This window comes from Leucopleurus acutus (genome assembly GCF_964270905.1).
Source record: "Leucopleurus acutus genome assembly, chromosome: 15".
Classification (NCBI taxonomy): Eukaryota; Metazoa; Chordata; class Mammalia; order Artiodactyla; family Delphinidae; genus Leucopleurus; species Leucopleurus acutus.
Window position 1 is genome coordinate 43,907,953 of NC_139157.1, and position 12,545 is coordinate 43,920,497.

The 12,545-nt window shown below is 38.2% G+C and overlaps 2 protein-coding genes across 3 annotated transcripts in view; one reads left to right on the top strand and one right to left on the bottom strand.

Moving 5' to 3' along the window:
• The window catches only part of NT5DC1 (5'-nucleotidase domain containing 1), a gene marked incomplete at its 5' end in the record, with an annotated part of 119,670 nt that overhangs the window by 93,060 nt on the left and 14,065 nt on the right, over window positions 1–12,545 (bottom strand). Inside the window, 2 exons of one of the 2 annotated variants that reach the window (XM_082855922.1) lie at window positions 10,105–10,186; window positions 11,603–11,682. In XM_082855922.1, coding sequence (XP_082712048.1) covers window positions 10,105–10,186; window positions 11,603–11,682 — 162 coding nt within the window. Of the gene's footprint in view, window positions 1–10,104; window positions 10,190–11,602; window positions 11,683–12,545 lie in introns of both variants that reach the window. The other variant, XM_082855921.1, reaches the window with a different exon arrangement.
• Window positions 1,596–8,024, top strand: COL10A1 (collagen type X alpha 1 chain; the record flags this gene model as incomplete). Its single annotated transcript, XM_082855920.1, has 2 exons — window positions 1,596–1,749; window positions 6,163–8,024. 2 exons carry the CDS (start codon window positions 1,596–1,598, stop codon window positions 8,022–8,024), a joined length of 2,016 nt encoding a protein of 671 aa, XP_082712046.1.

The window sequence follows — 12,545 nt, forward strand, 5'->3', positions numbered from 1 at the left end:
CCCACTAGCTATCTATTTTACACATGGTAGTGTATATATGTCAATGCTACTCTCTCAATTCATCCCACCCTCCCCTTCCCCCCCCCACCCCGTGTCTACAAGTCCACTCAGCTTGGTGCTCTGTGATGACCTAGAGGGGTGGGATGGGGGTCGGGGCGGGGGAAGGGAGGCTCAAGAGGGAGGGGATATATGTATACATATAGCTGATTCACTTTGTTCTACAGCAGAAACTAACACAACATTGTAAAGCAATTATACTCCAATAAAAAAAAAGTCACACACTCAGAATAATAAATAAATTCTTCCGGGTAATTATTGCTAACTCTACTATCAAATTCATGGATATTTTGCCTCTGTCTAAAACATTTTAAATAGTATGCAAACACTGAAACATTTATATGCTAACAGTTAATATTTCTCTTAATGGCTGAGGACTTATATTAAAATTCTGAAATACAGGACTGCATATCTACATTTTCACTCGTGTGTTTCTCTCAAGCCTAAAAATAAGAATTGGAGTAAGCTATTTTCATAAAAATTTAGAAACATTCACGGACACATTAATGGCTTCATGTAATAACCGAAGTAAATTTAGATGATGGTTTAAATCCACACTCCCCTCCAAAAGACTTCTTCCCCTACTTTTATATACTACCAAGTATTTTCAACCAACTAACACAAGAATGTCCTTTCTAAAAATATAAAGGGGATAGGATCATCCCATTATGAACTAACCTAAACATCTGAGTAATAACTTCTAAAATAAAATCACAGAAAAAGATGGTGCATGGTTAAAACTATTAATATATATTTAAGACAAAGAGTTTATTTTTCAATAAGAAAACAAGGAAAAAGAGAGCCCAACCTGATCTTGTATGCCTGCCCAATAGAACTTTCCATCATAATTTGTGCTTTTCACCTCTGGGGCAGGGGGAGGAGCTTAAACTCTGGGTAACCTCATGTAGTAAGGGAAAAGCAGCATAAATACTGCATGGCAGCTCCCCCCGGGCACAGAGGAAGGCACAGAGAGCTGGTAAGAAACCAACTCCAGGAACTTCCAGCATCCAGGTAAGTCTATGACTGGTGGACTTCCATGTTAGCTTATTTGGAAACAAGCTTCAATTAATTATTTGTTTTTTGTGATTTAAAAAAATGGCTTTCCACTAAAGTGCACTCAGAAAGTTTAATTTGAATCAGTCTATTAAAAATAGTCCTAATTAAACTATATTTGTAAAAACATGTCCTAATCTGAATTTCAGTGTATTTGAGACTATTGGTAACTTCAGTCTATATCAAAGATCTTGAATTATTTAATACAGACATCCAATTACAGTTTCTGTGTTTCTTTTATTCAAATAACTTTATTTTCACTTGATTACCTGAATGTGGTTTTCAAAAACAACTAAGACATATACTTGTATAATTAACAAAATTATAACTCTCATTAATTTATTGAATATATTCAGAATGTATAGGATAAGGTTAAGAAAAGTAGATAACTATTTAAAGAATTCATCTGTGAAACATCAGAAAAACAAAACAGGTCAGTAATGAAGCTATATGAAATTACTGTTTTTCAGAATCCATCTGAGAACATGCTGCCACAAATAGCCCTTCTGCTGCTAATATCCTTGAACTTGGCCCATGGAGTATTTTATACTGACCGATACCAAACACCTACAGGCATAAAAGGCCCACCATCCAACACCAAGACACAGATCTTCATCCCTTATACCATAAAGAGTAAAGGTAAACTGACCTATATGTTTTGCTCTATTAACTAGTGGGTTTTTGTTTTCTACAATCTTAATGATCTCTTTAACAAAATGTTTTAAATTTTATTTGACGTTAAATTTATCTTCAAACTTCTCAATTAGCCCAAAAGGATTTATGGAAAAAGTAGGTCTATTCAAGAACATTCATATCCTTCACACAAGTATAGCAGAAAGATATACCTGAAGAATATTAGGAAATTTTAGGTATAGAAATTTTTTCCCTCAATGATGCTTTTGCACAAATAACTACCCATAATCTAGACATATTAATCCAATCAAATTAATGTTTAAGATGTTTTAACTAAAAATAATTGCCAACTGTATATAAAAAGAGTAGCAGGTTTATATATCTAAATGCTTACACATATTTACTTTTAAAATTTATTTTGCTAGCTTAGAAATACATACAAAATTGAGTCTTATTATCAAATGAGATGCTCTCCAAAGAAATTTAATAGGCAAACGAAGTAGCAATTCTCATAATTTTTAAATGCATTTTTGTTAAGTTTAGTAGTTAAGTGCACAGACCTAACTGCTTCAAACTAGCTATGCAACCTTGAGTAAGTTATTTATCCTCTCTGTGCTTTAGTTCCCTCATTTGTAAAACAAGGACCACCTCTTTCAAGGGCTGTTCTGAAACTTAAATGAGTTAATATGTAAAGTGCTAAGTGTTAGCTATTACTTCTACTACTACTATTACTAATACTTCTACTTCTCATACTACTTCCATTACTTCTACTTCTATTTCTACTTCTCTTCTCCTCCTCCTCTTACTACTACTATAGTACTGGTGGTATACTGGTGGTGTAGCCTTAGACAAGTTTTAACTTTGTTCTTGAATCTATCCTTCTCCTGCTCAGCTTTCTTGGCTACTATGAAGAGTACTGATATAATGTATGTAAAGTACTAACAGATCCTCAAAGAAGGGCAACTATTAGGTTTCATATTCACTAATTCCACTTAATAGCTATCTGGCACAAACTGCCCGTTACACTACAGAATTACACCAAGTATTATGAACTGATGGTAGGATTCAAATTTCTTTTCCATAGTATTTTTTCATTATGCTTACATATTTTATACTGTAAATAAAGCTATTTGCCATAAAAATTTTTATGCTTTTGGAGACAACCATTTTTAGCAAATTGTATAGGATTTTCTTTTTAAAAAAGAAAGATGAAGGGCTTCCCTGGTGGCGCAGTGGCTGAGAGTCCGCCTGCCGATGCAGGGGTCATGGGTTCGTGCCCCGGTCTGGGAAGATCCCACATGCCGCGGAGCGGCTGGGCCCGTGAGCCATGGCCGCTGGGCCTGCGCGTCCGGAGCCTGTGCTCCGCAACGGGAGAGGCCACAACAGTGAGAGGACTGCGTACCGCAAAAAAAAAAAAAAGAAAAAAGAAAAAAAAAGAAAGATGAAATTTTAAATGTTTCTTGAAAGGTAGCTTAATGATCAAAACTAAATGCACAAGTACTCAACACATTCTCTTGAATTTCTCAAAATACAAATAAAACATAAGAAAGAAAAAAGTTAGGAAAAAAGCATAAAAAATAAGAAAAAATGATACTTTACTCGAAGCAACAAATGAAATTTGAAAGGCTATGACAAACATATACCCTATGATCACAAATTCAGACTCTTTGTAGCTTACAAGACCATAAGGAACAGTTGTGAATTAAAATAAAATGCACCACCACTTTTAGAACGTTAAAATATTTTCTATCTTTTCACCATAATGTACGGCACCATTTTTTTTGTAGAAAAAAATGAAAATGTATATCTTGTTAACAAATGAAAAGTTTAGAAACTGTATTTTAACTATGAAATCCACCTTAGTCTACTTGACAATACAAGGTAGAAACTCAAAAACATTATTATCCACTGGCAGTCAAACGAAGATAAAAGCCCACAATTTACACAAGCAAAACACTGAGTTGATAACAGATGTACAAAGAACTCCTGTGCAATTCCTAGGCACATCTGTTCAAACAGGTTAAAAGAGAACTCAGTCCAAAACACACTAAATTATGCTGCAGAGGGTTCCACAACTGGTGGGCACACAAGTGCCACATTCTGACACAATCAACCACTTCGTGGGCATTTAAGAAACTTCTCTACTGGGTAATCGTTATTCTTTGAGGATGGTGCCACCCTATCAAGCTACAAACAAGGGCTTGTGTCCCTCAAGAATACAACAGAAATCACATTCTTTCATGTACTGGAGAGGTGGAGAACTTATTAGGGTAACATTCTAAGTGATAGAGATCACTGTCTTTGGAGTTCCAGTCTCAGATGGTGCTCAATGCAGTCATTCTCAGTAAGACTTGCTTGCTTTTCCTCTCTACTTTAACAGTTGAACAGATTTCCAACCAGACCAAGACAATTATTTTTAGTACAGACATGATCTCTATAAGATTCTGAAGCAAACCCCAATTTAATACGGTTTGCATTTTTTAAAATGTCCTATTTTATTCCAAATCATTAAAAGAAATCCTTTACTTATTCATTTATCCTATTTGCAATGTATCAATGCTCATTTATACATACAGACATATCATATATGTACACTAAAGTCAACCAACAATACATGTGTAAATACATGGAAATCTCTTCCATAAATTAATTTTTTCATAGTCTTTTTCCTGATGTCATTTTCTTAAAATCTATGAGTAAATAAAACTCCACACATTTGTTTGCAAATGAAATATAACTTCTAGTTAGTACAAAATATAAAGATACCCAAATGAATTTCCTATTTCAGTATATCTGTTTTAATGATTCTGCTCTGTATTTTGTTTCATTTGTTATCAAATGTTTTTCAAATATAATGAACACCTCTACCCAAGAGTATAATATTCTCAACTACTGTTGGCTGACTACTTCTTACATGCCAGTTAATTAGTATGAAAGATTTTAAATGTGCCAACAACTAATAGTTAAAAGAAACTATACCCATGAAAATACATTTTCAAAGGCAATTTACAATTCAATTCATTTAATATTAATTCCATTTTAGTCTTCATTTTGATATTTAAAGCCATTAAAGATTTAGTTAAATGGAGTTTAAGCATATTAATACTTTCTGTACAAGAAAGATGTAGCTCAAAAGTCACAGTTATAAGTCATTTTCAGGGTTTTGACCAAACTATTTGACCACTGCGACATCTACTAAAACTATCATTACTATGAACTGTTTTCTGACAGCATAAGAATCTAAATAGTATACACAGGCATTCTAACTATATTTCTGAAAATTTATTAAACATTAAATTAATTTTAATATAAATCCTGCAAGTAGATATTTAGAAACATAAGCAATTTCTTTACCATCTTTGCTAGCTATCAAAGAATTTCTCTGAGAAAAAAAAAGACTATTTTATCTAGAGGCTTATGATAATGCTGCCTAAAGATTCTTTGACATAGTAATGCTTCCGTAATGGTATATCCTAATGCCAGCAATGTCTGTTACATCCCACCTTAGACTAACTAAAACTAAAACCCTGGACACCTCTTAAAAGCACTTATCAGATAGACACTTGTTTTATTCTCTTTGTGATAAAAGCTCTTATAGGAGGTGCTTTGAGCTTTTCCTATACTTGTCGCTCAATAGCATGCTTCGCATCACAGGCACTGAATAAGTAATTTTTTAGTTTAAATTTATTATATCAGTATAAGTACTTAGCTCAAATGAACCCACAGATCTATGAAATCAACAATATTTGCGTTAATCAAAGAAAACTTTATATAAGCACTTTAACACTACTGTATGTACCTTGCCCATTAATTCTCTAATTCCTTGTTTCAATGTTAAGTCAATAATGGAGAATGTATGAGCTCACGGTATGTACTGAGGTAAAAAAAAAAGTCATCCTAAATCTAAACTGTTCAGCAGGGTCATGGCAGACGTAAATTAAAACAGACTGCATCTCTCTCTTATCTTATAGGATAGCTTTTTTGAGGGAAAGTTGTTATTCTTGTTCTTAAACTTGTTCCCATTTATTCTGTACTTGCCTTTTTCTTCTTTATCTGTCAAATGCCTTTTTTTCCCCCTTCCTTTCTAGGTAGATGATTTTCCTAAAATAAATGTGATAAATTTACCTCCAATGCGCTCTTATTCTAAATGAATTCTTCAATCCCAGCTTATTTTCATGGATCGTTAGGATGCAATGGAAGTACCACGGTAGCCATGATCTTGTGAAATCATCTTCTCTAGCAGTGTTTTTTAAAACAATATAAAATGTATTGTCAAACCATTTAAGACCAGTCTGCCAAAATGGTCTGACTGATACTGCAATGTCCTGTCCTCATTTATATTTTGAGAAGCAATGATTCCTTAGCATTACTAACCACCCCCCACCCGGACCCGGTATGTGTACTGGGCATGTCTTGTAGGTATATCAGTAAGAGGAGAGGAAGGTATTCCTGGTCCACCAGGCCCTGCTGGACCTCGAGGGCACCCAGGTCCATCTGGACCACCAGGAAAACCAGGCTATGGAAGTCCTGGACCCCAAGGAGAGCCAGGGTTGCCAGGACCGCCGGGACCATCAGCCACTGGGAAGCCAGGTCTGCCAGGACTCCCAGGAAAACCAGGGAAGAGAGGACCATACGGACCAAAGGGAGATATTGGACCAGCTGGTTTACCAGGACTACGGGGCCCGCCAGGGCCACCTGGAATTCCCGGCCCAGCTGGAATTTCTGTTTCAGGAAAACCTGGGCCACAGGGACCTCCAGGAGCCCTGGGACCCAGGGGCTTTCCTGGAGAAAAGGGTGCACCAGGAGTCCCTGGTATGAATGGACAGAAAGGGGAAACGGGATATGGTGCTCCTGGCCGCCCTGGTGACAGGGGCCTCCCAGGTCCTCAGGGTCCCATGGGACCACCGGGCCCCCCTGGAGTGGGGAAAAGCGGTAAAAATGGGTTTCCAGGACAGCCAGGTATCAAAGGTGATCGAGGCTTTCCAGGTAAAAGGGGGCCAACTGGCCCACCAGGCCCCCAAGGTCCTCCTGGGGAACAAGGACCAGAAGGTACTGGAAAGCCAGGAGCCCCTGGAGCCCCAGGCCAGCCAGGGGTTCCAGGGACAAAAGGTCACCCTGGGGCTCCAGGAATAGCTGGGCCCCCAGGGGCTCCTGGCTTTGGGAAACCAGGCTTGCCAGGCCTGAAAGGACAAAGGGGACCTGTAGGCCTTCCGGGGGGTCCGGGTGCCAAAGGGGAACAAGGCCCAGCAGGTCATCCCGGGGAACCAGGTCTGACTGGACCCCCTGGGAATATGGGACCCCAAGGACCAAAAGGCATTCCAGGCAACCACGGGATCCCAGGCCCTAAAGGTGAGATGGGGCCAGTCGGGCCTGCAGGATACCCTGGGGCTAAGGGAGAAAGGGGCTCCTCTGGGTTAGATGGAAAACCCGGGTACCCAGGAGAACCGGGTCTCAGTGGTCCCAAGGGTAACCCAGGGTTGCCGGGCCCAAAAGGTGACCCGGGAATTAGAGGACATCCTGGCCTCCCAGGCCCTGAGGGCCCAACAGGAGCTAAGGGAGTGCCTGGGCACAATGGTGAGGCTGGGCCAAGAGGTGCCCCTGGAACGCCAGGTACTAGAGGTCCCATCGGGCCACCAGGCATTCCAGGATTCCCTGGATCCAAAGGGGATCCAGGAACTCCGGGTCCTCCTGGTCCAGCTGGCATAGCAACTAAAGGTCTCAATGGACCCACTGGGCCACCAGGTCCAAGAGGGTACGCTGGAGAGCCTGGCCTCCCAGGGCCCCCAGGCCCCCCAGGCCCTCCAGGCCAAGCAGTCCTGCCAGAGGGCTTTGTGAAGGCAGGCCAGAGGCCTTTTGTTGGTGCCAACCAGGGAGTAACAGGAATGCCTGTGTCTGCTTTCACTGTTATTCTCTCCAAAGCTTACCCAACTATAGGTACTCCTATCCCATTTGATAAAATTTTATATAACAGGCAACAGCATTATGACCCAAGAACTGGAATCTTTACCTGTAGGATTCCAGGAATATATTACTTCTCCTACCACGTGCATGTGAAAGGGACCCATGCTTGGGTGGGCCTGTATAAGAACGGCACCCCTGTAATGTACACCTATGATGAGTACATCAAAGGCTACCTAGATCAGGCTTCGGGGAGCGCCATAATCGATCTCACAGAAAATGACCAGGTGTGGCTCCAGCTGCCCAACGCAGAGTCGAATGGGCTGTACTCCTCTGGGTACGTCCACTCCTCCTTCTCAGGATTCTTAGTGGCTCCAATGTGAGCATATTCCCACCGAGCTAATATGAATCTGCCTGAAAAGGCGTTCCCCAACTCCAACCCACCCCACAAAATGCATATGGAGGTAGGCTGAAAAAAAGTGACCAATTTTAGTTTTCCAAAATACAGATCTGAGCTTTCAGACATAGTGTACAATATGTGAAAACCCTCTCGAGTTTCTAGTCAGCAATCCTAAGTCTCTCTAAAGTTTTCTGTGAACTCCTGCAGTATTTAAAAATTCTACCATAAAAGTACTGCTAAGCTAAAAAAATAAAATGATCTTAAAAAACCCTGAGATGTGATGCTAAATCATGTTAAATTTGATTTTAGAAATTCAGCATTTCCTTTTAAAATAAGCCTGTTTCTAACGATTAACAGGAGAATTTCTAGGAAACATTCAGGAGGTGTCATGTATATTTATGGGACTTAAATACTTGAATATTCAAATTTAAAAGACATTGTATACCCTAAGATCTTTCTGATGGCGCATTACTCAAAGGCTTACGTGGTCCCCTTCATCAATATCTATTCAAGTATACAGGTGCATATAGACTTTCTACAGCTCTCATAAAAAACCCAAAATATTATGTTAAAAATAATCTGAAATGCAAGGTGCTTTAGTCGTGAACCTTTTCAAACTTTTCTGTGGTTGCAGGAAAGCTTTCTGTATACCCTTCACAACTTGGGTAGTGAAGGGTATACAGATGATGTCTGTATGAATAGGATAGGTCAAACAAATGATGTCTGACCTATTCTATTTATTTGACAGAAGTGTGATTAATTTGCTTTAATTCCTTATTCAGTCTTATGTAATATGATTTTGTGGGTTTACAGAGCATTAGCATATGTACCTTGGGCCTTCCATTCCAGTGAAATTATAATTGATGTGAAGGATTTCAAAATGTGACTAGAAATGAAACGATGTTATTTATTTATGCTCTGTACTGTATTTTTATGTTGCTGTTTAAAACTTTTAAGCTGTGCCTCACGGAATGTTTTATCTACTCCTTATTTACAATGCAATAAAATAACATGAATAGATTATTATGCTGAATTTATCTGACACCAGCAATTTGCTATTCTCAACCGTTTTTGTAAGGCTTTTCATTTTACAAAGTTAATAAAAAGTAAAATGATAAAGTGGTGGGTAGCTTTTATAGGTGTCATGGTTATGCCCTCCTACCGGAGATGGGCATTCCCACACACCCAAGCACTCAGTGTGGACTGTGAATAGCTATCAAACAACCACATGTGATCTACAAGCCAGGGTGAAGGGCTGGTGGCTGGGATTAGAAAAGTAAGACAATCACCCAAACGTAGTGATGTTTTTCTGGGAAGGAAAGAAGCAGGCAGCAGAGAAATATGTAGTCTGAACAAATATTCTGTAGTTACTATTTATTACCTTGACATGTTTTTAGTCATAACATTTAGGATTATTTTGATGGCTTACACTACATTAAAAGGAAGGCAAGCAATTTTTATGTCAATCAAAAGGCAACATTTTTCTCAGCTGAAAAACACTGCTCTTGAGCATCCATCGGCCCATTGGCTGAATTAGGGCAGTCTGGTTCAAGTCATCAGGGTAACCTACTATAAAGGCATGTCTTAATTCCTTAGAAGCAATCTCTCTGTGTAACCCAAGCAAACCTGTGGATGGAACCGTAAAACCCTAGGCTTGGGTTGGTGATATCTCTGCTCCCATTCTAGGTGAGCTGGTCCTGTTTTTAAGCAATAAGAATAGAATTTTCACTTTCCTTATCTGTCTATAATTACAATACTAATGATTACAAGTGTCACCAACCTTCATTCCCAAGCCAGGAAACAGCAAATTCTGGGGAACCCACAAAATGACCCTATTGGTAAGCATGTAAAAGACGGCATATCTTAGGATACTGGCCATTATGGCCACGAAACAGACATGAATAAAAGAACCTCTTAAAATATAACCAGTATCAACTTTATGGCAATATTTAAAACCAAATTAAATCTTAATTACGGAACACAGAAAAATAGGTAACTTCTAAGTAATTCATTAGATACACAGCGTTGAACAAACATCTAAAGTCTCTCTTCACGTTACTCACCTTTAAAAGCTGACATTTTATAATTATGTTGTATACCAGCAACTATGTCCTTCCAAAAATCAAATGGTTTTTGACCATTGTTCTGCTAAAGAAAAAAGAAAATCCAAATGTGATACATGTAATAGTTTTGTTTTTAAGCATAACAGAAAACACCTGACAAACAACTATAATGTCACTGTATTCTAAAATAGGGATTCACGTTTTAGAAAACATAACAGATAAAAACTTCTCATTTTTCTAAATGTGATTTTAGAAAGAAATCTTTGATACATGAAAATCACTGATACAGAGAGATATATACATATGACTAAATATTAATATAACTCACATAACCGAAATAAAATAAAAATTTCCACTCATTATAAAATCTAAACATTATAGAATATTTTTAACACATGAGCAAATCTACAATGTTATAGCCTGTGAGGTACCAGAATGTGTCACTTCATGTACAATGGCATCAGTGGAGCTAAGAGACCTGAAGCCTTAAAACCTCAAAAGCTGGTTACTGTAGAATTCTGTGCACATTTACTTGAGTTTCAGTATAAAAGAGGAGCAAGTCTCTATTATTAAGGAGGTTCCTAATCCAAAATTCAAATCATTTTTACTAAGATTTTTTTTAAACCAGAAAGCAAGTAAACAATTATACAACGTTATCACCCTGTGCTTCCTTGGAAACATTAACCAGTGTCCTTCTATCTAAACAAAGACCAACTACTAGATATTATTAAATTATATAAAGTCCAATTTAGAGACTGGTGCATTTGTATATAATCACTATAAAATGAGAGACTGACTCCATCTCATAATAACTTCTATAAGCCAGAACTATTGCTCAACAGAAACTTTCACAAACATACAAATTAATTCTGATTCAAAAATAAACCATTATCTAGTCCTATCAGAAACATTAACATTGTGATTTTTAAAGACAATATATGCAAAAAGGAAAGTGATTCTGCCATAAAACCAGTTTCTGTTCATAGGTCCTAAACTCTAGGTATAAACTGATATAACCAGAGATCTATTTAATCCTGATACATAGGATAAGGAAAAAGTCTATATGCATTAAACTATGCCCAGAATGATGAATTTAAAAATTTCACCTCATTTTTCTGGTTTTATACTATTTACAATGCTTAAAAGGACACATGGAATTTCCTTAAATTTCCTTTATTTATTTTTAAAAATTCTGCTAATGAAACCAAGAAATATTCTTTCCATACGCAGGTTTGGTATTTTCTTTTTCTAGACTATCGCACCCCCTGCTGCAGAACAGGTTTATTATTGGTGGGGTCGGGGAGGGAGAAGGGATGGTCGCTATTTAATTTTCCAAGAATATTTTGACCAAATTCTCTATGTTTTTCCTCCTCAGTCACCTCTGAAACCACAAAGAGGAAACTAAGTAAAATCTCAACTCAAAAGACATATATAATTAAGTCCTCTGATTTATAGCTAAATACACTGCACAGTTTCTAAAAAATGAGTCCCCACTCACCTTTGTTAAAGAGTCCACCACTCTGGCACACAGAAGAGCTCCAGGCAGGTCAAAGTAGTTATCATAAAAATAATATTTTCCTAAAAAGAACAAAAATTTAAACTGGGAACAAATTGATGCCTCGTTTATGTGACATACACAGAAACTTGGCTGAAGCGAGACTAGATTTTGGTTTCGCTACTTAAAGGGGCTTTTATTTCAATTCAGAATCATTCCACTACAGCCTATCATCACCTGTTAAAGAAGGCTTCAGCTACAAGGCTACTACAAGAAAGTTAAAAAAGGATATCCATAGTTAAGCACTTTATTAAAAAATATTTATTTTTTTAAATGTGAAAATTAGACCATATCCCAAATATGAAACAGATTATGAAAAAGTCACAATTTAAATTATCAATGTCACTGAATTTCAAAACCATCAACCTGACACTGGAATACCATGAAGTGCTCCACACAACAGTGCCTTTGCAAATCTGTGCTCTGGTCCCCTAGAGCCCCGCATTCAATCTTCATACAATTTCAGACAAACTTCAGTACAATGTTAAGAACAGCCAGGGTGAAGAGAAGAATAAAAAAATCAGATCACGTTGAGGACACAGTGTGCTTATCTTAGAGAAACTCGGAAGCACAGGCCTGGCACACTCTAGGGTCTCTGGGAGGAGAGGGATTTGATTAATCCTGTTTGGCCCTAGGATAGAACTAAACTTCAGCCCTTCCTTGGCACCGATGTCATTTTTGACTCTGCTGTGCCTGGGCAGACGCTTTTGAGGACCCATATCACATCCCCTTGGTCCGCGGCTGATCCCAGCCACAGCTGTGCTGTACAGCAGCATCCTACCTCAAGCTCACCTGTGCCATTCCCTTTCTCTGAGAGCCTCTGGAGCCCACATGGCAAGCCTCAGTCAACAGGGTCAGGAGCCAGTGAACGAATGCCCCAGCCTCC